The following is a 25,175-nucleotide window of genomic DNA, read 5'->3' as shown; positions in this document are numbered from 1 at the left end:
GATTTTCTGCCTTAGAAATTGCCAATACATTGACAGTAATCCACACTCGCCAGAGTGTGTTTTTGTCAAATGATTTGCTGGCTGATTTGGTGAAGTCCACTGTAGACGCATCACAGTGTGACAGCATCATGCATGAACAGTGTTGCTTGTACTTTCAGTGTATTTGCATCAAGCTCCAACTCCTAGACCACAGTGCTACACGCGATCCAAAATAAACCAATTCAATACGTACACTTTTGTTTTCTGTCCTTCAAAACACCGGTAAACCTACCACGTGACCACAAGGTTACCGTGGCAATACTGTGTTTGACTGTTGGCGGCGGCATTCACGACTGCAGATTCCCTGGCGTCACCAAGCAGGTAAGTATGTTTTCTTTTTGTTTCACAAGATCCCATTGTACATTATCACGAGCACTATGTTTATTTTTGACGTTTCTCACGCACAGCTCGGCGAGTGACGTCATTTTGTTGCCCAAAACCTTGCCGACGTCAAACAGTCCTTCATGCGTTGGGTTTTGTATACTTTTTATGTTCAATGTAGTGTTGTTCAAGGAAAAGATTTACTCTACTTATTTCAGTTTAATTTAAACACAAATGTATCTATAATGCATACCATCTTTCTTCGTCGATTGGCTAAGCGAAATCACGTGGTTCACAGACTGACAGTAGGTTATTTTTTTTTCTTTTAAACTTTATTCTAAGGACTCACATGACCAAATACATGTTAATATCTGAAATTTCAAAATGAAAATGATATTGATGATAATATTATGAATTTCTTATTATTTATTATTATTATTGTTTTTTTAATGAGTGTTTCTGGCGTTAATTCTGGCGTACATTTAAAAAGACAATATTTAAGTACGCCCAAATTCGTGTAGCCATTTAACAAAATTCTTCTCATTGACCACCCTCCAGTGCAGAGGTAGGTAGAGTAGCCAATAATTTGACTCGAGTAAGGGTAGCGTAACTTCAATAATATCCCTCAACTAAAAGGAAAAGTAGTCATTCCAAAAATGTACTCAAGTACAAGTAAAAAGGTATCAGGTGAAAAGAATACCCAAATAATGAGTAACATTGTGAGTAACAGCTAACGATGTTTTTATTTTTAAGAATGGCATTTTTTTTCACAGCACAATACTAGTATATGTACTATAATCTATTATACAACCCCTGGCAAAAAGTATGGAATCACCAGTCTTGGACAAGCACTCACTCAGACATTTTATTATGTAGAACAAACTCAGATAAAAAACTTCAAAAAATAATGAATTAGTTCAAAAGTGCAACTCTTTAGCATTCAGAAACACTAAAAGAAATGAATACAAAACATTGTGGTGGTCAATAAATGTTACTTTTATAGAGCAAGTGCAGGGAGATAAATATATAGAATCACTCCATTGTGAGGAAGAATATATGGAATCATGAGAAACAAACAAAGAAATAACAATCAAAATACATCCCTATTATTTAGTTGCACCGCCTCTGGCTTTTATGACAGCATGCAGTCCAGGGGCGGCCACCCCTGGTCCTCGAGAGCCGCAATCCAGCTTGTTTTCCATGTCTCCCTCCTTTAACAAACCTGAATCAAATGATCAGCTCATCAGCAAGCTCTGCAGTTGCCTGATAACAATCCTGATAATTTGATTCAGGTGTGTCGGAGGAGGGAGACATGGAAAACAAGCTGGATTGCGGCTCTCGAGGACCAGTGTTGGCCACCCCTCTTGCAGTCTCTGAGGCATGGACATGATTAGTGACAAACAGTATTCTTCATCAATTTGGTCCCAACTATCTTTGATTGCAGTTGCCAGATCATCCTTGCAGGTTTGAGCTGTGCTATGGACCTTTTTTTTTTTTTTTTTTTTTTTTTCAATTTCCACCACAGGTTTTCAATAGGGTTGAGATCTGGCTATTTGCAGGCCATGACATTGACTGGATTAGTCTTTCTCCAAGGAATGCTTTAACAGTTTTAGCTCTGTGGCATGATGCATTGTCATCTTGGAAAATTATTTCATTATCCCAGAACATATTTTCAATTGAAGGGATAAGAAAGCTGTCTAAAATTTCAATGTAAGCTTGTGCATTTATTGAAGATTTAACCACAGCCATCTCCCCAGTGCCTTTGCCTGACATGCAGCCCCATATCACCAAGGACCGAGGGAATTTTGATGTTTTATTCAGACAGTCATCTTTGTAAATCTCACTGGAACGGCACCAAACAAAAGTTCCAGCATCATCACCTGGTCCAATGCATATTCTTGTCTCATCACTGGAAATAACCATCATCCAGCCATTCACAGTCCATGATTGCCTCTCCTTAGCCCATTGCAGTCTTGTTCTTTTCTGTTTAAGTGTCAATGATGGTTTCCTTTTAGCTTTCCTGTATGAAAATCCCATTTCCTTTATGCGATTATGCACAGTTCTGTCACATACCTTGGCTCCAGCTTCCTCCCATTTCTTCTTCATTTGTCAAGTTGTACATCTTCTGTTTTCAAAACATATGGCCTTTAGTTGTTTGTCATGACGTTTGGATGTCTTCCTCGGTCTACCAGTATGCTTAACTTTAACAACCTTGCTATGCTGTTTGTACTTGGTCCAGATACAGCTGACTGTGAACAGCCCACATTTTTGGCAACCATACGTGTAGCATTACCTTCTTCAAGAAGTTTAATAATCCTCTCCTTGGTCTCAAGAGACATATCTCTTGTTGGAGCCATGATTCTTGTGAATCCACTTAGTCAAGCAGCCCTCCAAGGTGTGATAACCGCACTGTTTTTAACTGCTGACTAACGAGCAGACCTAACCTGAGGAAGGGGCCCAATTAAGGAGAGGAAATTGAATGGGTGTGTCTGTATTTTCGACCCAAAATGGAGTCATTCCATATTTTTTTCTTCAGAATGGAGTGATTATATATTTATTTCTCTGCACTTGCTCTATAGAAGCAACATTTACTGACCACCACAATGGTTTTTATTCATTTCTTTTAGTGTTTCTGAATGCCAAGGAGTTGCACTTTTGAACTAATTCATTATTTTTTTCAAGCTTTTTATCCGAGTTTGTTCTACATAATAAAATGTCTGAGTGAGTGCTTGTCCAACACTGGTGATTCCATACTTTTTGCTAGGGGTTGTATAACCACATTAAGCCAAAGAAGAGAAAAATCGTTGATTTCCAGCAAGTGAGAAAAATCTACTGAAATTAAATATCATTTGTCCAAAAAGCATGAGTGACCTCTACTAGAGAAAACATATTTCCTATTCTGAAATTAAAAAGATCATATCTCCAGTTTTCCGTGATCAATCGGTGCAAAATAGAAACAGAGAGAGGTTAACTGTGCTTTCAAGTCATGGTGACGGCAGTGCTCTATGTCGAATACTTAATTTTTTATGGTGCATTAAAGACGCCACATGATTGAACAGGCTGGCGTGAATATAGAACGGCAAACCTGTCTGATTAGTAAAATGGAGTCATGTGATTATAGTTGCGACATCTCATTGGTGAAACTGGTAGAGCCATTGTTGGCATCTCTGGAAAAAAAAAAAGAGGAAACACTAATTTTTAGGAGAAAAAAAAGGAAAATGTAACGATTATTGTAGTCCAAAGTATCGGCGTATGTTTCTTCTTGTAAAAGTAAAAAGAATGGCTTAGTAAAACTACTCTTACAAGTACATTTTTCTCAAAAAGTTAGTCTCAAGTAAATGTAAGGGAGTAAATGTAAGAGAGTAAATGTAACGCTACCTACCCATCTCAGCTCCAGTATCACATTCGATTTAACATGATCCGACATTTCTCCTTCTTACCATATAATAGAAACTTGCCTCGAGATGTATCTGTCACGTGCCCAGAGTCTCAGGCTGGCTGCTGCCCTCGAGGAGTGTTCGGACCAGCTGGGCATTCTGGAACACACGCTTACCATCCAAATCCACAAAAAGTGCACCACTGACAAGGCACAGGTGACTTCACTTGATAATCCAGTTACCAGTAGTCAGCATCAAGGGCGTAGGTTTGGTCTCAACATTGGTAGGGACTATAAAACAGCATAACCTGCATGTACACTTTTTGCTGGGCACGGGACATTAACAAGACCAATAGATTACTGAACGGGGGTCAGGGCTACATTTCTTTCGAATATGAACCTAATTAATTTATAGGCTCAATGATTCATGCAAACTAAATCTGTATTGACTTATACTAACTTTCATGTGTATTGGTTCAGGTGATACAACGTATGATTCAAATCTTTGTTTTCAAAAACTACTAAAGAAACATTTTGAAGTGCATGTCCCTTTATTTAAAAATGGGGAGCTATCCAAGAATGTGTCCATTTCTTGGGGACACTGGTGCACCCCTAGACTCAAACTAAAGTATTGTAATATAAAAGTCATTTGGGAAAAAAATAATGAAAAAAAATATTGGACATGAACAAGGGCCGATCTACATTTGAGGCATTCAAGACTACCCAAAGACTCGAACCAAAGTACTCTCATGAAATTTCACAGATTTTTTTTTTCATGTCAGTTCAAGTTTATGTAAGTGTCCCGCTGAAATGGACCCATTCTTCAATAGCTCCCCGCTTTTTTAAATAAAGGGACTTGCGCTGTGAAGCCACCGTGTTTCAATACCATAATGCACATAATACAAAAAATGATCCAAATGAGGGATGGCTGGCGTGACTTCCTTGTTCCTTGTGGAGGCTGGCTTGCGCACAGTAGTTTTGCAGGTTAGCAAGGTCACACAGTTTCATGTTATGCTTACTCTGCTGCAGGTCAAACTTACATAGTAAAATTAGTGGGGTTTCCCTCATCTCCATTACATTGACGTATTTTTACATTACTTAGAGTGGCTGATGCTGGCTGAAAAAAACTAATATTACTCCTCTTTGAAGGGGGCGGAGGAGGCGGCATGTTGTTGACATCAATCTGTCGGGGCTGTGTGAGTGTGCGTGTGTGTCTGTGTGGCGGAGGGGTCAAGTCATCAGCCAATCAAAGGTTTGAGGGGGGAAAAATGGACCGGCACATTCAGCAAGTGGAAAGGGATAAATGTAAGTCAGAAAATAGTGAAGATAACTCACTTAATAATGGTAGGATCTATTCTATCCTTACAACATATAGGAAGACTTAATTTACCTACAGTATATAACTCAACTCATTATATAATAATGCAAATAAGGTTGCTTAAAAGTTGGTGGGGACAATTTGAGCACCCTTAAAAGCTGGTAGTATTATGTCTCTACCGTCCGCATGCAAACCTACGCCCTTGGTCAGCATCCTTAATCATGTGATGATCGTGTTGTTGATTCTGTATTTCTTGGTTTTTGATGCTTTAGGCCAGAGTGAAAAAGGTGAAACGGGACTGGTAAGTACTGACAATTTTGATACCGTTACATAAAACTGTCAGGATTTGACCTCAAAATTCATGCAATGCACTCTGTGCTTGGTGTTTCTTTCCAGTCACTATATCTCACAACAGGTCTCCAAGTTACAGGCTGAGCTCGAGGAGAAAATGAGCTTCAGCTGCCTGCTGCAGGTAGTGGACGGACAGGACAAGGAGAAGAATGCCGAGAGCAGCAAAAGGTTCATCGACACAATACCATTTGGAAATTATATCATACATAAGAATGACTTTTTTATGTAACATCTGTCAAATGATATTACCATAATTTTCGCACTATAAGGTGCACCTGACTCTAAAGGCCGAGTTATACTTCCGCGTCAGACCTACGCCGTCAAGGAAGAATCGAGTTACGACCCTACGCCGTAGCCTGACGCGCACCTCTCGATTTTTCTAACCTTCGCGTCGCGTAGACGCGTTGACGTAGCAAAAACGGACTGTGATTGGTCCGTTCAGACTGTTGTTTCCGGGCGAAAACACCGCCATTGTAGAATAGAATCAAACATTATTTTCTACACGCAAAAATGCACCGAGCCGACGGGAGTATCATCGAAGAGCAAGTCTCGTCAAGAAATTATTATTGTGACTGCCAAATGGCAAGGTCGGCGATCGAAAAAATAAATAAATGGAAGAACCACCGAGACGTGGGTGGTCGGAATCGAGTGGCCACACGAAGCGGTGACACAGTCGGCCAAAAACTGCCAACTTTTTATCACTTTATGTCGTATTTTTGGTTGGTGCACTTCATCATTTACTGTGTACATATGTTTCAAGTATATGAAGAATAAAGCACAGATTTGGTGTCAAAAGAGTTGTTTTGATCTTTAATTTTCAATAACAGACAGTTCACACACACAATACATCATCACTGATTGAGAGTGCCTCGGTGCTTTTTATGATAACCTTAAAATCAAGCCTCCCAACGCAGTTTGGGAAGTTCCCTAGACGCCAGAAATCTGCTATGGCTTCCCACTGGCTGGTTGTTGGACACGGCAAACAAATCAGGCTGGAGGGCTTTGCAGACCTTGAACGCAGTGCTCGACGCCAGTTTGAAGCTAGCCGCCACAGCTAGCACTCTCCACCCGAGTCTAAAACTCTCTGTGCGGCATCAAAAGTCGGCCAGACCGCCTCGAAACCGTCTTCTGCGTCGCCTGCCCGTCAACATTTGTATGTTCAATATTTATTCAGTGTTGATGAGCAGAATATTTACTTTCAAGAGTTCCATCTTGCATTGTTTATTTTTTCTCCGACTAGCGGAAGTAGTCAACAATCATGCCCCAAAACCGTACAAACATAACGCCACATCCCTCTAGTGGCTTGGCGGTGAATTACAGAGCAACGCGTTCCCTCACCGCAGAACTATCGAATGTCGAATGACGCCGTAGTCGCTACGCCGTCACCGCAACGCGGGAGTATAACTCAGGCTTAAGCCGCCACCCACCAAATGTCACACAAAAACAGAATTTGTTCGAAGATGAGCCGCACTGGACTAAAAGCCACAGCTGTCCTCACTGTATTATGACATTTACACCAAAAGATATTAATCGGTAACGCTTTATTTGACAGCGGCATCATACGACTGTCATAAGACTGCCATGAAGCCTTGAACCAATTGACTGCGAAGCTTTATTGCTTCAAGAAGCTTCATTTGGCCAACAGTGCTCCCTTGGGGGAGACAGTCAACCTCTTCTGCCATCTGCCATCTGCTGCCTCCTACCATGCATTGCAGCGCTACAGATGTAAATAACAATCAAAATTCATGTTCTGTGCTGATCATTTCTTCAGTTACTGTTCCAGATGTTTAATTAATCGCTAGTTATGGTATTTGGTAACACTTTATTTGACAGTGGCGCCATAAGACTGTCATTAGACAATCATAACTATGACATTACACTGTCATGAGCATTAATGAATGCTTATAACAGATGACATTTAGTGTTATCCGGCAAATTATCTCAATTTTGAATGGATGTAAAAGATTCAAATTGGACATAAATGGCATTAGTAACATAATTTGCCGGATGACACTTATTGAAATCTGTCATAAGCATTTAGTAATGCCCATGATGTATGATTTCAGTGTCATTTTATGACAGTCTTATGATGCCACTGTCAAACAAAGTGTTACTAAATACCATAACAAGTAATTGATGAAACAACTGGAACAGTAACTGAATGCATAAATAGCATAGAACATGAATTTTATTTTTTACATCTGTAGTGCTCCAATGCATGTTAGAAGGCATGCGTTGCCTATTAACCCAAATAAATCAACAAATAAGCCGCACTGGACTATATATATACAGTAAACACACATATATACATACATATATATTGGGGCTGTCAAAATTATTGCGTTAACGGGCAGTAATTAATTTTTTAAATTAATCACGTTAAAATATTTGACGCAATTAACGCACATGCCCCGTTCAAATAGATTTAAATGACAGTACAGTGTAATGGCCACTTGTTACTTGTGTTTTTGGTCTCCCTCTGCTGGCGCTTTGGTGCGACTGATTTTATGGGTTTAAGCATCATGAGAATTGTGTAATTATTCACATCAACAATGGCGAGCTACTAGTTTATTTTTTGATTGAAAATTTTACAAATTTTATTAAAACGAAAACATGAAGAGGGGTTTTAATATAAAATTTCTATAACTAATTTCTATAACTTGTACTAGCATTTATCTTTTAAGAACTACAAGTCTTTCTATCCATGGATCGCTTTAACAGAATGTTAATAATGGTCATGCCTTCTTGTTGATTTATTGTTATAATAAACAAATACAGTATTTATGTACCGTATGTTGAATGGATATATCCATCTTGTGTCTTATCTTTCCATTCCAACAATAATTTACAGAAAAATATGGCATATTTTATAGGTGGTTTGAATTGCGATTAATTGCGATTAATTACGATTAATTAATTTTTAAGCTGTAATTAACTCGATTAAAAATTTTAATCATTTGACACCCCTAATATATGTATATATATATATATATATATATATTATGGCTGTCAAATTAAATTAAATTAAGATTAAATTTTTTAATCGAGTTAATTACAGCTTAAAAATTAATTAATCGTAATTAATCGCAATTCAAACCATCCATAGAAAGATAATACACAAGACGGATATATACATTCAACATACTGTACATAAGTACTGTATTTGTTTATTATAACAACATATCAACAAGATGGCATTAACATTATTAACATTCTGTTAAAGCGATCCATGGATAGAAAGACTTGTAGCTCTTAAAAGATAAATGTTAGTACAAGTTATAGAAATTTTATATCAAAACCCCTCTTAATGTTTTTGTTCTAATAAAATTTGTAAAATTATCAATCAAAAAATAAACTAGTAGCCCGCTATTGTTGATGTCAATAATTACAGAATGCTCATGGGTGCTGTTAAAGCAATCAATGGATAGAAAGACTTGTAGTTCTTAAAAGAAAAGCGCTCTAGAAATAAAAGGTATTATTAATTAGTACGGGCCTGATCTGGGAAGTGTATTCCATAATGTGTTCATCAGCTGTGATGTGTGTGTTGTGTGTCAGTAATTTGTTTGATATGTTGGTCACAGAGAGGCAAAGAGAGAAATGGAGAAGAGAAGACGCACGCTCCCAAAACAACAAGGGACGCTTCAAGAGAAAGTTGATCAATTGAAGGTGGTGACATGGCAGATTTAAATCACCATTGCTTCAGGCTTTCAAAGCATTTGGTTGTTGTTGTTTCCAATATGGACACATCTATTCCCATCAGGAACTGCAAACCTCGTACGAGGAGCTCAACGATAAACTGCACCGACTTATTAATTCAAATGCTGCCAGAAAGGATCTGGAGGACAGATGCACTGCGCAGCAGCTCCAGAAAACCCAAAATGAAATGAGCGAAGCTGAGAGGAGACTTGAAGACAAAGTTGTGGTGAGTGCAGATGGCTATTGTAATTATTATTCCAAGATAATACAGTATTTGCCTGGCTTACCGCCCTTCTTTCCACTAAAACATCCATCCATCAGCCATCATTTTTGTACAATAGCTGGAGTCCATGTCAGCTGACTTTGAGCCATTTAATCATAGGGTACATATATATGTGAAAAAATTAGGACACCGTATGGAAGCCTGTGTGTTTTCCAACATATTTGGTCATATGGATATTGAATATCAATTTTAAAAATCTTGAGGGATTCAAGTAATAGAACTAATCAACTAAAACTGAAAAAAAGATTTTTTATAACTTTCTGTGAAATGTATATTTTATTTATTTATTTATTTTAAACCTGTCCGATTCAGCTGTTTGACACGGAGAATGGAAGTCTAAGTGCCCGGATAGTCTGAACATTTTTAATGTTTCACATTGAGAGTCTGACATACTCCCATTGTGATGACTCAACATACCTCGTTTATTATGACCAGGGCCGTGCAGAGACCGATGGAGGGGCAGGTGCTCATAGATCAAAAGGGGCACATGAACAAGTATTTAATACAACTTACAACAACTTACATTTTAATCAAGCATCCACCGCCCCCCCCCTGCACATGCCTGATTATGACAAAGCAGCGAACAGGAAGGGGTTATGGGGGAACAGAAGAAAAGAAACACAAGAGAAGAAAGGAAAACACAAACTACAACAAGAAATACATTGAACATCTAGACCAAATACTAATATGTTGGTGCTATCGTCAGCTAGATGTATTTCCGGTTGATACCATGTGGGGGGCCTGTGGACCAGGGAAAGAGGGGTACGGGTACGGGGTGGGGGAGTCTATAAGCTAAATGATTGAAAGGGGTAGAGTGTACACAAATCAGCTCTGTGAACTAGAACCCAGTAATCGTGTGAATCCGTTGTGAGTGTAAGCCTGTTGGCGACCAACCTTGCGCCGCCCCATCGCCAACCCGAGCGCGCCCTATCACATCCAGCCGCACGCGATTCCCACCAGGCGCGTGACAGCCACGCAGACGAGCGGAGACGCCACGGGGGCGCCAACCCAGGGCCACGGCCCCCACCCAGCCAGCCCGGGGAGGGAGGGAGGGAGGAGGGCGGGCGGCCGGGGGTCAAGCGCAGCCCATCCCTCCTCCCGCAGCCCAGCAAAGGATCCATCGCTCCCCCCCCGGGATCCAGGGTAGGATCCCTGCAAGAGAGGACGCACCAGAAAACCCCACGCCTACCCCCACCCCCGCCCGCCCACCCGGTCCACGAGCCATAGCCGCAGCCCCCCAATCGGCACGGCACGCCACGGGACCCCCAGCGGGGGACTGTAAAGCCCCGTCCCAACTCTCCCCGGAGAAATGTATGAGTATGTAAGTGCCAGAGTGGAAGATATTCACAGTGCCGAAGTGAAAAGTGCGTGAGTTAAGAGGCAGGCTCCCGCGGGCGTGGCCTCATCCACCGGAACCACCGGCCACAGGGCGGGAGAAGTGCCCGTGCCCCGATCAATCCTTGCCCTAGACCACCCACCACCGCCCGAGCACCCACCCCACACTCCGAGCAGGCGCTAGGCCAAGCGCCGGCGACCAGGGAATGTCCACCCCACCGGCAAGGGACAGCATATTCCAAAAGTGTTTAAGATATGATGTCGAGAACCCGTCGGGCCCCGGTGCGCGACCTGTTGGCATGTCCTTTACGGCATTCCATAATTAAGCGAGGGTAAGTGGGGTATCTAGCAATTGTTGGCTTTCTAAAGTTATTTAGGGGATGTCAAGATTGCTAACGAATAAGTCAATGTCTTCTTCGTGATGATCATTTGTCACCGAGTATAAGTTTTTGTAGTAGCTATAGAAAGTTTCGTTAATTTTTTCTGGTGATTGTGTTAGTATGCCGGCTGAATCTTGTATTGTTGTAATTAATGTTTTTTCTTTGTTTCATTCAAGTTGGTTTGCTAAATATTTCCCGGATTTGCTATTATGCTCAAAGTTGGTATATCGTAGTTGTTGTAACAGAAACTGAGTTTTTTCTAGACAGAATGCTATTGAGCCGTTCTTTGGCACTGAATAGTTCTTTTGTGGTATTGTCTGTGGGATTTTTGGCGAAGTCCTCAGTCAGGTGTTTGATTTGTATTTGTAATTCGTTTTCCAACTTCTGTTCTTGTTTTTTTTTAAAATATGATGAATATGAGATAATCTTGCCTCGAATTACGCATTTTCCTGTTTCCAATCATGGTGAAATGCTTGGGGAATCGTTAAGTTCCATAAAGTCTTTCCATTCTTTCTTAACGAATGTATCAAATGTTGGGTCATCTAATAAGGAATCATTACAGCGCCAGGTTGCGTGGGGTATTGTGCGGGAGTCAATTTTAAGGGCTAAAGAGATTGGTGTATGATCACTGATGATTATTGGATGTATTCTTGGCGAAATATTGTTAATAGCGGAGTTATTCGCTAGAAAAAAATCGATTCTTGAGCACGAACCATAGGCTAGGGATTGAAAGGTATATTCCCTTTTTGTTAAATGCTTTGCTTTCCATACGTCACTTAAGCTGAAATCCTCCATATATTTCCTTCTTCTTGCAGTTTGTGACTGTTTAGTGAGTTTAAAATTAGAGCTAACTATACTTGGATCAAGTGTTGTGTTAAAGTCCCTTCCCATAATAATTGTTGAGTTCACTGATATGTCACTCAATTTACCAAAGGTATTTTGGAAGAACTGTGTGTCTTCGTTGTTTGGGGCATATATGTTCACTAATGTTAACAGTTTTACTTATGGTAGCTGGTACTATTATGAATCTACCTTCCGGGTCTGCAATTGCATTATTTAATGTGAATGAGATTCTTTTATGTATTAATATTGATACTCCTCTTTGTCTGCTGTTATTGCTGGCTGAATACATCAAGTTAAAATTTGAGTTATTAAGATATTTCTCTTCGGATTTGGCTAGATGTGATTCTTGCATAAAAAAAGAGGTCTGCCTTTAATTTGATAATGTATTCCATAATTTTAGTTCTCTTTGCCTGCGATCGGAAGCCATTCACATTAAATCAAACAAAATTTATATACAGTATGTCATAGGCGGATATTTATAAGTATCTTAAGGAAAGTAATGATCTCAGGATGTGTGTTATAATATTCGGTCCTGAATGTCATCAACCATTTACATTAATTACGAGCCATACAAGTATGTAACGAATCAAATTCTAATAGAACTGAATGCAATTTTTTGTAAACTGCTTGGCATAATTCACACGACATTTAGGCGTTGTTAAAAGGATTAAATATGTGGGTAGCATCAACACTAAACATTACAATTTTAAATTGTGTACTTAGAGTGTGTTTGAAAATTGCAGTGTAGAAAAGGAGGTGAAACAGATAACCCAGAAAAAGAAGAAAAGATATGAGCGCCAGTACAGGGATGTGTAGTGTGAGACATGCATGACTCTTGTAGACTGTGTGATTATCATGCAGCCCTGATCTGTACGTGTGCATTGTTTGAATCAGATCGCCTTAATACGGCATTATGTGCATATTGGAAGTGTTTAGGAAATATAGACAAAGTGATTATCATGCTATCCTAATCTACACATGTGTCTTGCTCAAACCAAAACAACCTAATTCAGCATTATATACAAACTGGAAGTGTTTAGAAGGTACAGACAAAATATTTATCATGCAAACCTAATTTACATATGTGCCTTACTCCAACCAAAACAACTTAATTCAGCATTTTATGCATACTGGAAGTGTTTAGGAATAGCAAACGAAGTAAAATGTAAATTTTAAATAAATGCAATTTCTGTTGAGGAATAAATTAGGACACACCCACATTCAATCCAACTTAAAATGGCTAAGATCACACACAGGGGTATCACATCAGGTGCACATGATTTGAACATCATTACTCAGTGTTTCGAAGGAAGCTTTAAACCTCACATTTAGTTTGGTGTGCCCCTGACTGTTGAAGTGAGAGAAAACACCATGGTGAGATCAAAGGAGCTGTTTGAGGCCTTCTGAAAGAAGATTGTAGATGCTTATGAGTCTGGTAAGGGATTTCAAAAGAATATAAAATCAGTCGGGAAATTGTCTGCAAGTGTAGGACATTAAAAAAAAACTGCCAACATGTCCAGGTCTGGCCGTCCAAGCAAGTTCACCCTGAGAGCAGACCGCAAGATGCTAAAAGAAGTTTCCAAAAACCCGAAAATGTCATTGTGGGACCTACAGCAGGCTCTTGCTACTGTTGATGCTAAAGTGCATGCCTCCACAATCACAAAGAGACTTCACATGTTTAACATTCATGGGAGGTGAGCAAGGAGGAAACCTTTGCTCTCCAAGAAGAACATGAAGGCCAGGCTGAAATTTGCAAGATTGAATGTAGACAAAGGCCAGGACCTCCGGAATAATGTTCTTTGGACAGGTGAAACTAAAATTGAATCATTTGGACAACACAACAGAGGACATGTTTGGTGTAAACCCAATGCAGCATTTCAGGAAAAGAACCTCATACCAACTGTGGAGCATGGAGGTGGAAGTATCATGGTTTGGGGATGCTTTGCTGGAGCAGGACTTGGCCACCTCAGCATCATAGAATCCACCATGAATTCTATTGTGTATCAGAGGGTGGTTGAGGAATATGTGAGATAATCTGTGAAAAATTAAAGCTGAAGCGAAAGTGGACCCTGCAAGATGACAATGACCACCAAGGACTGGCTGATAAGAAATGAAGAGTCCTGGAATGGCCGACTCAAAGGCCACATCTTCCTCCTATTGAGATGCTGTGGGGTGACTTGAAACGGGTTGTACATGCAAGAACCCCTCAAACATCTCACAGCTGAAAGTATTCTGCGTTGAGGAGCGGGGTAAACTTTCTTCAGACCGATGTCAAAGACTGGTAGATGGCTACAAAGGGGGTAACACTAGCTATTAGGCGGTAGGGTGCCTTAACTTTTTCCATAGTTAGAATATGCATTTTTGTTTACATATTTGGTTTAATGACTAAAACATTTGTTTACGTGCAATTAAATCACTTTGTTTTCCAGAGATAAAGGAAAACAAGCTCAGACATTGATATATGAACATTTCTTAATAAAGAACTAAATATTTAATGGGCTGTCCTAATTGTTTCACATCACTGTAGAGTAGACAAAGCATTTACACTTGCTGTACATCCACACATATGGACAATTTAGGACAAGGGTGTCAAACTCATTTTAGTTCGCGGGCCACATTTATTCATGGCAATTAGATCTCATGTGGGCCGCCCACTCAAGTTTTGACCAAATAAATTAAATCACTGACACATTGACGGCCCTAGGCGTCCAAATCCAATCCATTTTGACTGGGAGAGGCGAATCTTGCGCCGTCAATGGCACTGAACAATGAGCACACAACTGCCAGACCTCCCAGTTTAAGGAAACTGGACATCTAAAGTTGTCAATGGCAGGCAATTAGATAATTTTGTGTCACGTCTTTGTAATTTTAGGGTAGTTACAAGTACGTCCTTTTAAATTTTGGATAATTTCCTATTGATTTTTTGGGGCATTTCCAGGTTACTTCCTGCTTGTGTCACTTCCCGCTGGTTTTGGTAATAAATGAATTGCTATTAGTACAGTATGTGTGAATTTCCATGTGAGTCCAGTTCCAATGTTCCTAACCAACTGATCAGCTCTCTCTTGCTCTCTCAGCTGCTGAACGATCATTTTAAACTGCAAGAGCGAGTTCACGAAGAAGCCAAGATTTTCCTGAAGAAACAAAATGCGGTTGGTGTTAAGAAAGCTCCAAACCATTGTTGTAATGCTACCATTGAATGTTTCAGCCATAGTCTGGAACTATTCGTTAAAACACTTACACAGGTCATTGACGTTTGTGTAGTTATCTTCACTAACTGGCAAATATTTACCTAATCACGTTAAACCACATCTTCTGATAAGGCTTTGCACACAAACTAATTGTTTGTCACATGTAATGAGAATTGATTCAAAATAGATCAATAATGTCATCTTTTGAATGACATTTTATTCAAAAAGAAGTTTTTCATTCATATTTCTGAAATGTTTCAGCAACAAATTTGCAAAAAACATCAAAATTAAGTTAAATGGAACTTGCCAAATGTTTCTAATTACTGTATTGCATTTGTATTAAATTGTTAAAAGGCCCTTGAGTCATATCAAATCGTGGTAGACTAATACAGTGGTGGATGACAAACTCACTTTCTTTTTTTAAATAAGATACCGGTGCAAAAAATTATGTAAGTAAAAGTATCTAAGAAAACAAATACTCAAGTAAAAGTAAGAAAGTACTAGCTTTAAAATTAACTTCACGAGTAAAAAGTAAAAATATTTTCTCCCGATGCAAAAAAAAAATAAAAATAATAATAATAATCATGAAGGGGTCAGAAATTTTCATCGTAGGTGCATGTCCACTGTGAGAGAGAGAAACTAAAAAGAAAAATCCACAAATCACAATATATGATTTTTTTAAACGATTTATTCATGTGATACTGCTGCAAATAAGTATTTGAATTCGGGCTGTCAAACAATTAAAATTTTTAATCGAGTTAATTAGAGCTTAAAAATTAATTAATCGTAATTAATCGCAATTCAAGCCATCTATACAATATGCCATATTTTTCTGTAAATTATTGTTGGAATGGAAAGATAAAACACAAGACGGATATATACATTCAACATACTGTACATAAGTACTGTATTTGTTTATTTTAACAATAAATCAACAAGATGGCATTTACATTAATAACATTCTGTTAAAGCGATCCATGGATAGAAAGACTTGTAGCTCTTAAAAGATAAATGTTAGTACAAGTTATAGAAATTTTATATTAAAAAACGTAATGTTTTTGTTTCAATAAAATTTGCAAAATTTTCAATCGAAAAATAAACTAGTAGCCCGCCATTGTTGATGTCAATAATTACAGAATGCTCATGGGTGCTGAAACCCATAAAATCAGTCACACCCAAGCGCCAGCAGAGGGCGACAAAACTCCAAAAAACACAACTAACAAGTGGAGATTACACTGTGCTGTCATTTTAATCTGTTTGAGCGGGGCATGTGCGTTAATTGCGTCAAATATTTTAACGTGATTAATTTAAAAAATCAATTACCGCCCGTTAACGCGATAATTTTAACAGCCCTAATTTGAATGCCTGAGAAAATGAATGTTAATGTTTGGTACAGTAGCCTTTGTTTGTGTGCAATTACAGAGGTCAAATGTTTCCTGTAGTTTTTCACCAGGCTTGCTCACACTGCAGGAGGGACCTTGGCCCACTCATCAGTCAGGTTTCTGGGCTGTCGCTGAGAAACACGGAGTTTAATGTACCTTCAAAGGTTTTCTATTGGGTTTAAGCATTGAGACCGGCTATGCCATGCTAGAACCTTGTTATGTTTCTAACGGTGCCACTCTTTGGATTTCCTGGCTGTGCATTTTGGGTCATTTTCATCTTAGAAGAACCACGCTCAATGCTCTGACTGCATGAAGGAGGTTGTTCCTCAAAATCTCACAATACAGGGCTCCAGTCATCCCTCCTTCACAGTAGGGATGGTGTTCTTAGGATAGTACTCATCATTCTTCTTCCTCATAAAACGGTTAGTGGAATTATGACCAAAGAGTACTACTCTACTCTCATCTGACCACAAAGACGGGCCTTGACATGTGCTGGTTTAAGCAGGGAAAACTTCCGTGCCATGCATGATTTCAAACCATGACGTCTTAGTGTATTACCAACAGTAGCCTTGGAAACGGTGATCCCAGCTCTTTTCAGGTCATTGACCAACTCCTGTCGTGTAGTTCTGGGCAGATTCCTCACTTTTCTTTGGATCATTAAGACCCCACAAGGTGATATCTCACATGGGGCTCCACTCCAATTGAGATTGACCATCATGTTTAGCTTCTTCCATTTTCTAATGATTGCTCCAACAGTGGACCTTTATTCACCGAGCTGCTTGGCAAATGGTCCGTAGCCCTTTCCAGCCTTGTGGAGGTGAACAATTTCGTGTCTTTGGTGTCTTTAGAATGCTCTGTGGTCTTCACCATGTTACAAGTTTGAGTCTTACTGATTGTGAGGGGTGGACAGGTGTCTATGCTGCTATCGACCTCAAACAGGTGCATCTGATTCAGGATAATACACGGAGTGGAGGTGGACTTTTAATAGGCGGACTAAGAGGTCTTTCAGGGTCAGAATTCTAACTGATAGACAGGCGTTCAAATACTTATTTGCAGCTGTATCACACAAATAAATTGTTTTAAAAACCATGCATCGTGATTTCTGGTTCTTTCTCTTTAGATTATCTCTCACAGTGCACATGCACCTATGATGAAAATTTCAGACTCCTTCATGATTTCTAAGTGGGACAACTTGCAAAATAGCACGGTGTTCAAATACTATTTTTCTTCACTGTATATAATATACATACAGACATACAGAGATCTGAGTTGATATTCAAAGAAAGAACCAGAGAATTTATTGAATTTATTTAAAATTGTGCAGAATGAAAAGAAAAAACATGCAATAAAATTGATTCCACTGCAAACAGAAGCTTAACAAGCTAAAAACAAAAAAACCTAAAACCTAGCTTCATGGTCGATTGCGAGCAACAATCTGATGCATAGTACCACCTACTGTACAAGAGTGTGCAGCACCCACCTGAAGGCGCACTGCTCTCACTGTTGGTTTTTATTGGTCAATATCTTGTTCACCTGCCAAATCTTGCTTGTACTCATGTTGCTGCCTCTAGTGCTAAATTACGATATACTGTAGATGCATGGGGAATATTGAGGCATGAAAACGAAACTATCAATTCACACTGAGAAAAAAAAGAAAACCAAAGTAAAGTGGGCGCAGGCAACAGCTGAAAAGTATCGGAGTAAAAAGTACACACACGTGCTTTAAAATGTAATGAAGTAAAAGTAAAAAGTACCATTTCATATTTGTACTCAAGTAAAGATACACAAAAATACTTAAATACAGTAGCTAAGTACTTTTACTTTGTCATATTCCACCGCTGGTCAAATATATTGTAGTCAAAAAATTGATATCATATCGTCATGAAACAAATGAGTGGATTGTTGCTCAACTAATCAACGTACGGATCTAGATTGATGAAACACTACACCCCTACATATATCAGCAAACCACGGTTGTGATAAATCACCACACGCCACAAACATGGTGCATAAAGAAAAAAACAGTTAAGTGATTGGCTGCCATCAGAAGATTTTTTTTCTAATCAAATCCTTACAAATATATCATATTTTTCGGACGATAAGTCGCCGTTTATGCGATTGGGTGCGATTTATACTCTAAAGCTTCGTATACATGAAATTATTACAGGGACGACCAAACTGAAATGAAATGTTGGTTTTGCATTTGGCGCTCATGAGACGGTGAGGGTCAAATTGCATTTGATATTGTAAGCAGAAGAACGGGATTACACTCCACAAACAATAACAAAGAAAGACTAGTCACTAACTCAAATGAAAGTCACGGTGTCAAAACAAAATTTAAGTTATCACATAACAACAAACTAAATAGCATAACCAGCAAGTAATGAAACAAATGGAACAGTAACTGAAAAAAAATTAACACGGAACAAGCCCCGCAACGCATGCTGTGAGGCATGAGGCACTCCTAGCAATTCTATTCTTTTTTTTAAATTGTAGTGACTCTTTGGAGTGACTGTTCTTATTGGTTTGTTCCACCCACAAAGGTTGATGGGTAATTTCTTAGGGTACTGATACTGAGAATATTCCTGTTCCCGAATGACCTGCCTGCGTAAAGGCCAGTGGCTCTGTACTTTGTCCCCCATGTCACTTGTCACATTATTTTAATTGCCCTCAAGATTAAATGTCTATTCCTGGGGTTGGATTTTATCAAATAAATTTTGCCGCAAAATGCGATTTATAGTTGTATTGAGTTAGTTTGGTCTACACTTTTAGACAAGTTTAATTTTTCTTTCATCCCAGACCCCAGTTTGAGGTTGTTTTATTTACTTGACATGTTTCGGCAACTACTTCTGCCTTCATCAGAGTGTTACTGATGTTGGTGTGACGCGTCTTCAAATCAGATTCACCCATGAAGAGGAAACAAATCAATCCATAGCCTTTCTGGACATAAACATACGCCAGACAGACAACGGAGACATCAAAATAAAAGTACACAGGAAACCCACACAACCCGACCAATACCTTCTATGAACATCTGAACACCCCACTATCCACATACTGTCAGTCGTCAGAACACTACGTGAACATACGACAATAATCACGGACCCGTATGATAGAACACAGGAGGAAAAGCACATACAACATGCACTAAAAAGGTGTCAGTATCCACAGTAGGCAATAGTAAAAAGTGCAGGACAGGTTAAAAAGAAAAACAACACATAACGGGTGGGAAGAAACAAAAAAAAAAAAAAAAAAGAACAAAGAGATAGTGACATTGCAGTACGTGTGAGGAGTCTTGGAACGTATCCAAAGAGTCGTGAAAAAACTCCACATAAACATACCGGTCAAATCACACACAACACTCCGCTAGATATTGGTCTATCCAAAGGACAAAATCCACCCAGAAATCAAATGCAACTCCATTTATGAAATTCCATGCAAATCATGCAATAATTCATGCATCGAGGAGACAGGGAGGAGCGTTATTACAAGAAAAACAACACAAAGAATGAGTGTGAGAAGAAGACAGCAATAAGACAAACAAGGGTAATAAAAGAACAAGCGCAACAGAAACACCACAAGTCAGCCATCACTGGCCACTGCAAAAGGGAAAACCACATCACGGACTGGGAAAAGGACAGTCATCTGCACCGAAGAAAACAAACATCAGCACTGGATGAGGGAGGCCATTGAAATCCCATAGTGTGGCCCAAAGACCATCAACAGGGAGAAGGGGGATTACTTGCTCTGTACTACCTGGACCAGCATCCATGAAGAGTGAATGGTCAGCAGAGGACGTGACTCGCCTGTCAAATCTGACAGGTGAGTCACGCCTTTATCCATCAGCTGATAAAGATGCGTCACACCAACATCAGTGACACTCTGATGAAGGCGGAAGTAGTCGCCGGAACATGTCAGGTAAATAAAACAACCTAAAAGAACTGTCTGGGATAAAAGAAAAATTCAACTAATGCGACTTATACTCAGGTGCGACATATATCATTTTTTTGTTTTTCCCTATAAGGCTTTTTTTTTTTTAGCTTGTGTGTCTTGTACTCCAGAGCGACTTACCGTCCGAAAATTACGGTACTAAATAATGGCGGATTGCTGTTGCGATATACAATGGTTATATAGTGATTAATATTGCCCAACACTGATATCTAGAATGTCTGATGTAGGAGTTACAAGAGCAGTTGCGACAGTGGCAGCAGTGCACAGAGCAGAACATGCAAGAGAAGGAGGAGCATCTCACCCGCACGCGCTACAAGAGAACAACAAACTTGGAAACGTTGACAACAATGCAAAAGAAGGTAAACAACCAGGAGCTCTTAATTTATTTCAAGTGAACAACTGGACATTAAGGAGTTTTTTTGTTTGTCTGTTAATTTAGTATAGCGAGATGGAGGAGGTGGTGAAGGAGGAAAGGGAGGAGGAGGAGAGACAGCGCCAGCTGGCGCTTAGGAATAAAGCTGCTCTCAAGGTAACAACTTTTCTTTTTTGTCTATGTGAGCTGCCGACTGGTAGATTTGAACCCTTTTATACACAAATTATGATCATGATTATTTTTTTAGCCCTTACAAGGCACTTACATACCTGTCAACCCGAGGCCGTTGGCAATCTTACAAATAGTGACGTATGCCCTTACAAATTGGTGACTAACATTACAACGTTTTATATAGTGTACAATATGAAACAAAACTCAATTTTTAGAATAATATGGATTTATTCGTAATATTGTCACATTTCACCTGGTACAATCAAAGAAGAATCAATATCTTAAGCTACATTATGATTACTAAAATTTAACAGTGACTTTTGTTATAATTTTATGTAGCACTTTTGGCAATTTCTGTCATGTCTTTTGATGGCTGCACTTCATGACACTTCAGCTCGCAATTCAGTTTGACTTAAAGGTAGTTCGTTAGTGTGTCCAATTATAAATTAAAAAGGTCGAGTGATAAAATTAACTTACAGAAGCCATCTTTGACTCAGGGAACATTTCTTTTGCTAATTCTGAGAAGTGATCAGCAATAGTTGCAGGCAAATTATGTTCGGCAACAAATTGGCAGAATAAAATCTCCACTTTCGTCACTTCATTCTGCAGACTTCATCTTTATGACCAGCGTTGTTAATCTGACTTTAAAAAAGTTACAAATTACTTCTCCCAAAAAGTAATCAAGTTAGTAACTCAGTTACCTGAATGTAAGAGTAATTAGTTCCGTGGCAAAGTAACTGGTGTTACTACTACTTTTTTTTTTTTTTTTTCATTTAAAAAAAAAACAAAAAAAACCCCATAGTAACCTTTGCTATGTTTGGAAGTAATTTAATGTTGTGAATTAATTGTTAAAGTTGTTAAAATTGCTCCTGTTTTTGCATTAGTTCCCTTCTGTCTCCATTCGACAAGTTTTCAAACGGTTAATCAGTTAAAGATAGCTTCAAGTAAAGATTTTGCCGATTTAGTAGTATTTTACATAAAAAGTTATTTAGGTTCACTAGGAAGGTTCACTACAACGGAGCCTTTCTGAGAAGTCTACTGCTTTAAAATGGCGGCTGTTAACTAACGCCGCCGAGTCTGTCATTTCGAATGTAGTTCTATATGCATGTGATATCTAGTGTACCATTAAGTGGGCATAGATTGTAGGCTGTCGGCTACAGTCAGGAAATATTGGAGCCACCTAGCCTAGCATCGTGTTTGTAACAGCATCACAACACTCATCCCTCTTTCCCACTACCGCTCTGCTCTCTCTGTGTCTCTGACTTTTCTCGCGTCATTCAACCAACGTAGTAACGCATAGTATCGCACATTGTCTCGATGCCAAAACGGTGACAAAATCCGAACGGAGAAAAAAAACCGTAATGCGTGAAAAACGTACAGATTTTGAACGTACGGCGTACACATTTAAAAATCAGTGCTCACTTGTACAAATTACGCCGAAACCGTACAACTTGACAGGTACGCAATTATTTAATTCATTGGCTTCTATTGCCGATGCTAGACGTCCAATCCATTTTGACTGGGCGGGGCAAATTAACGTTCGTTCCTTCCAGTCAAAATGCAAGTGGACGTCTTGCGCCGTCAGTGGCATGCAATGAGTTAAATACTGTACTATGGAAAAATCAAATCAAATTTAGAGTGCTACTTGTAACCAGTGTGTATTCCTGTGTTTATTCATTTTTATTTTATTTTGTTTTTGACGTTAAATTAATTTATTGATAATTCTAACGAAATCATGCAAAAATACATTCATTCAATTCAATTATTAATAATTTACGAGTAGACGTTTTTCCAAGTAAGACGATAAAAAAGGATTTTCATCAGGCATTTGTGTGGGCAACTGTGTCTCCCGCTGACTGATGGTAGGACCCCAGAAAGACCCTGCAGCAGCTTGAAGGCAGGCTGCTGCAGGTAGCTTCAGGCTCTCTTAAACGAGAGAATATGCAATGATGCTTTAACCTTTTTATGTGTTTATTGAGTGATCAATACACTGTAAATGTAACTCGTAGCATTAGCGTCGTATTTTCGTTAGAATTAGTTTTAGCATGGCGGGCAACGACTTGTTTTCATATCATCGTTACACCCTGGTGGGTTTAAATACTGTTAAAAAAAAAGTACTTTTCTTGCTTAGCGTATAATCAAAAAAATAAGTGCTGATTCGTTGGTTTGGTAGCTCTAGACCGAATTAATCCTTTCAGTCCCAGGTCATCATTGTAAATTTGAAGCTGTTGTAGCAATTTAAAAAACATGCCTTTCATTATCTAGTTGCTTTTTAGAAAGGAAAAAAAAGTATATCAGCTTACAAAATCAGCTTTGGATATCAGCAATCGGTTGAAATTTTTCTTATATATCGGTGTCGGCATATCGGTGGACCTCTAATAATAATAGCAAATATTTCCATTTTTTTGTGTGACCAAATGATCAAAAATAGTCACTTGCCCCACAAAGGGCTCATTGGTGAGATTCCTACTATTCACATACTGTAGTAGAAGCAGCTTTTCCCCTAATCAAAACCAAGTCTGTGTACTCTTCGTTTGTTGGAAATTTGGCTTTAGTGAGTTGACCCCTAACATTTGACCCTCATAGGTGCAGTCTTGGTGGAGAGGTGTCATGGTCCGCAAAGGCTTTGGTATTTATCGGAAAGTAGAACCCAAGAAAAGCAAGAAGAAGGAGGGAAAGAAGAAGAAGAAAAAATGAGTTGTATTCAATTATGTTTATCCATTTTGACATTAACAACAGCACCTCGTTCCCATTTTTTCGTGCTTATCTTATGTTAAGCAGATCTTATGAAGTCTTATGTTTGCAATTGTCTGTCTGTTTAAGAGATCTTTGTTGTTACAGTCTACCATCTGGTTCATGTAGTAGGATGTGAGAGTTTGTACGAATGCTTGCATGATAAATCAGAAAATTAAATTCTTGTACGAATGCTTGCATGATAAATAAGAAAATTAAATTCCCAAATAAAGGATTTTTTGGAAATCGTTTTAAAATTCCAGATTTGCATCAAATCCAATTGTGTTTTCTTGAAGAAAAACAAGAAAAACATTTAATTTACTGTGGGGCAAATAAGTATTTCGTCAACCACTAATTGTGCAAGTTCTCCCACTTGAAAATATTGGAGAGGCCTGTAATTGTCAACATGGGTAAACCTCAACCATGAGAGACAGAATGTGGGAAAAAAATCCAGAAAATCACATTGTTTGATTTTTAAAGAATTTATTTGCAAATCATGGTGTAAAATAAGTATTTGGTCAATACCAAAGTTCATCTCAATACTTTGTTCTGTACCCTTTGTTGGCAATAACGGAGGCCAAATGTTTTCTGTAGCTCTTCACAAGCTTTTCACACACTGTTGCTGGTATTTTGCCCCATTCCTCCATGCAGATCTCCTCTAGAGCAGTGATGTTTTGGGGCTGTCGTCCGTCAACACGGACTTTCAAGTCCCTCCTCACCCCGTGGCGTCAAAATGATAACAAGAACGGTGAGCAAAAATCCCAGAACCACACGGGGGGACATAGTGAATGACCTACAGAGAGCTGGGACCACAGTAACAAAGGCTACTATCAGTAACACAATGCGCCGCCAGGGACTCAAATCCTGCACTGCCAGACGTGTCCCCCTGCTGAAGAAAGTACACGTCCAGGCCCGTCTGCGGTTCGCTAGAGAGCATTTGGATGATCCAGAAGAGGACTGGAAGAATGTGTTATGGTCAGATGAAACAAAAATAGAACTTTAAGGTAGAAACACTGGTTCTAGTGTTTGGAGGGAAAAGACTACTAAATTGCACCTTACCCACTGTGAAGCATGGGGGTGGAAACATCACGCTTTGGGACTGTTTTTCTGCAAAGGGACCAGGATGACTGATCTGTGTAAAGGAAAGAATGAATGGGGCCATGTATTGAGAGATTTTGAGTGAAAATCTCCTTCCATCAGCAAGGGCATTGAAGATGAGACGTGGCTGGGTCTTTCAGCATGACAATGATCCCGAACACACAGCCAGGGCAACAAAGGAGTGGCTTTGTAAGAAGCATTTCAAGGTCCTGGAGTGGCCTAGCCAGTCTCCAGATCTCAACCCCATCGAAAATCTGTGGAGGAAGTTGAAAGTCTGTGTTGCCCAATGACAGCCCCAAAACATCACTGCTCTAGAGGAGATCTGCATGGAGGAATG

General features: G+C 39.2%; 1 protein-coding gene across 4 annotated transcripts; it reads left to right on the top strand.

Annotated features, from left to right (window-relative positions):
- The first annotated feature begins 129 nt into the window (after positions 1-129).
- Positions 130-23,957, top strand: iqcg (IQ motif containing G). Of its 4 annotated transcripts, none has more exons than XM_057834018.1 (10): positions 130-360; positions 3,811-3,953; positions 5,327-5,355; positions 5,451-5,573; positions 8,987-9,071; positions 9,166-9,327; positions 15,017-15,091; positions 20,691-20,822; positions 20,903-20,992; positions 23,594-23,957. In XM_057834018.1, exons 2-10 carry the CDS (start codon positions 3,825-3,827, stop codon positions 23,702-23,704), a joined length of 936 nt encoding a protein of 311 aa, XP_057690001.1. In that variant the 5' UTR covers positions 130-360; positions 3,811-3,824; the 3' UTR covers positions 23,705-23,957. The 4 variants fall into 4 exon arrangements, with proteins under 4 accessions (XP_057690001.1, XP_057690000.1, XP_057690003.1 ...); XM_057834017.1 differs by having other exon boundaries at positions 130-665; XM_057834019.1 differs by lacking the exon at positions 130-360 and adding an exon at positions 1,778-1,824.
- The last annotated feature ends 1,218 nt before the right edge of the window (positions 23,958-25,175 follow it).

Source organism: Corythoichthys intestinalis, chromosome 4 (assembly GCF_030265065.1).
Source record: "Corythoichthys intestinalis isolate RoL2023-P3 chromosome 4, ASM3026506v1, whole genome shotgun sequence".
In the NCBI taxonomy this organism is placed as follows: domain Eukaryota; kingdom Metazoa; phylum Chordata; class Actinopteri; order Syngnathiformes; family Syngnathidae; genus Corythoichthys; species Corythoichthys intestinalis.
Note: the sequence above shows the minus strand (reverse complement) of the source record. Positions and strands in the feature narration are given on the sequence as shown.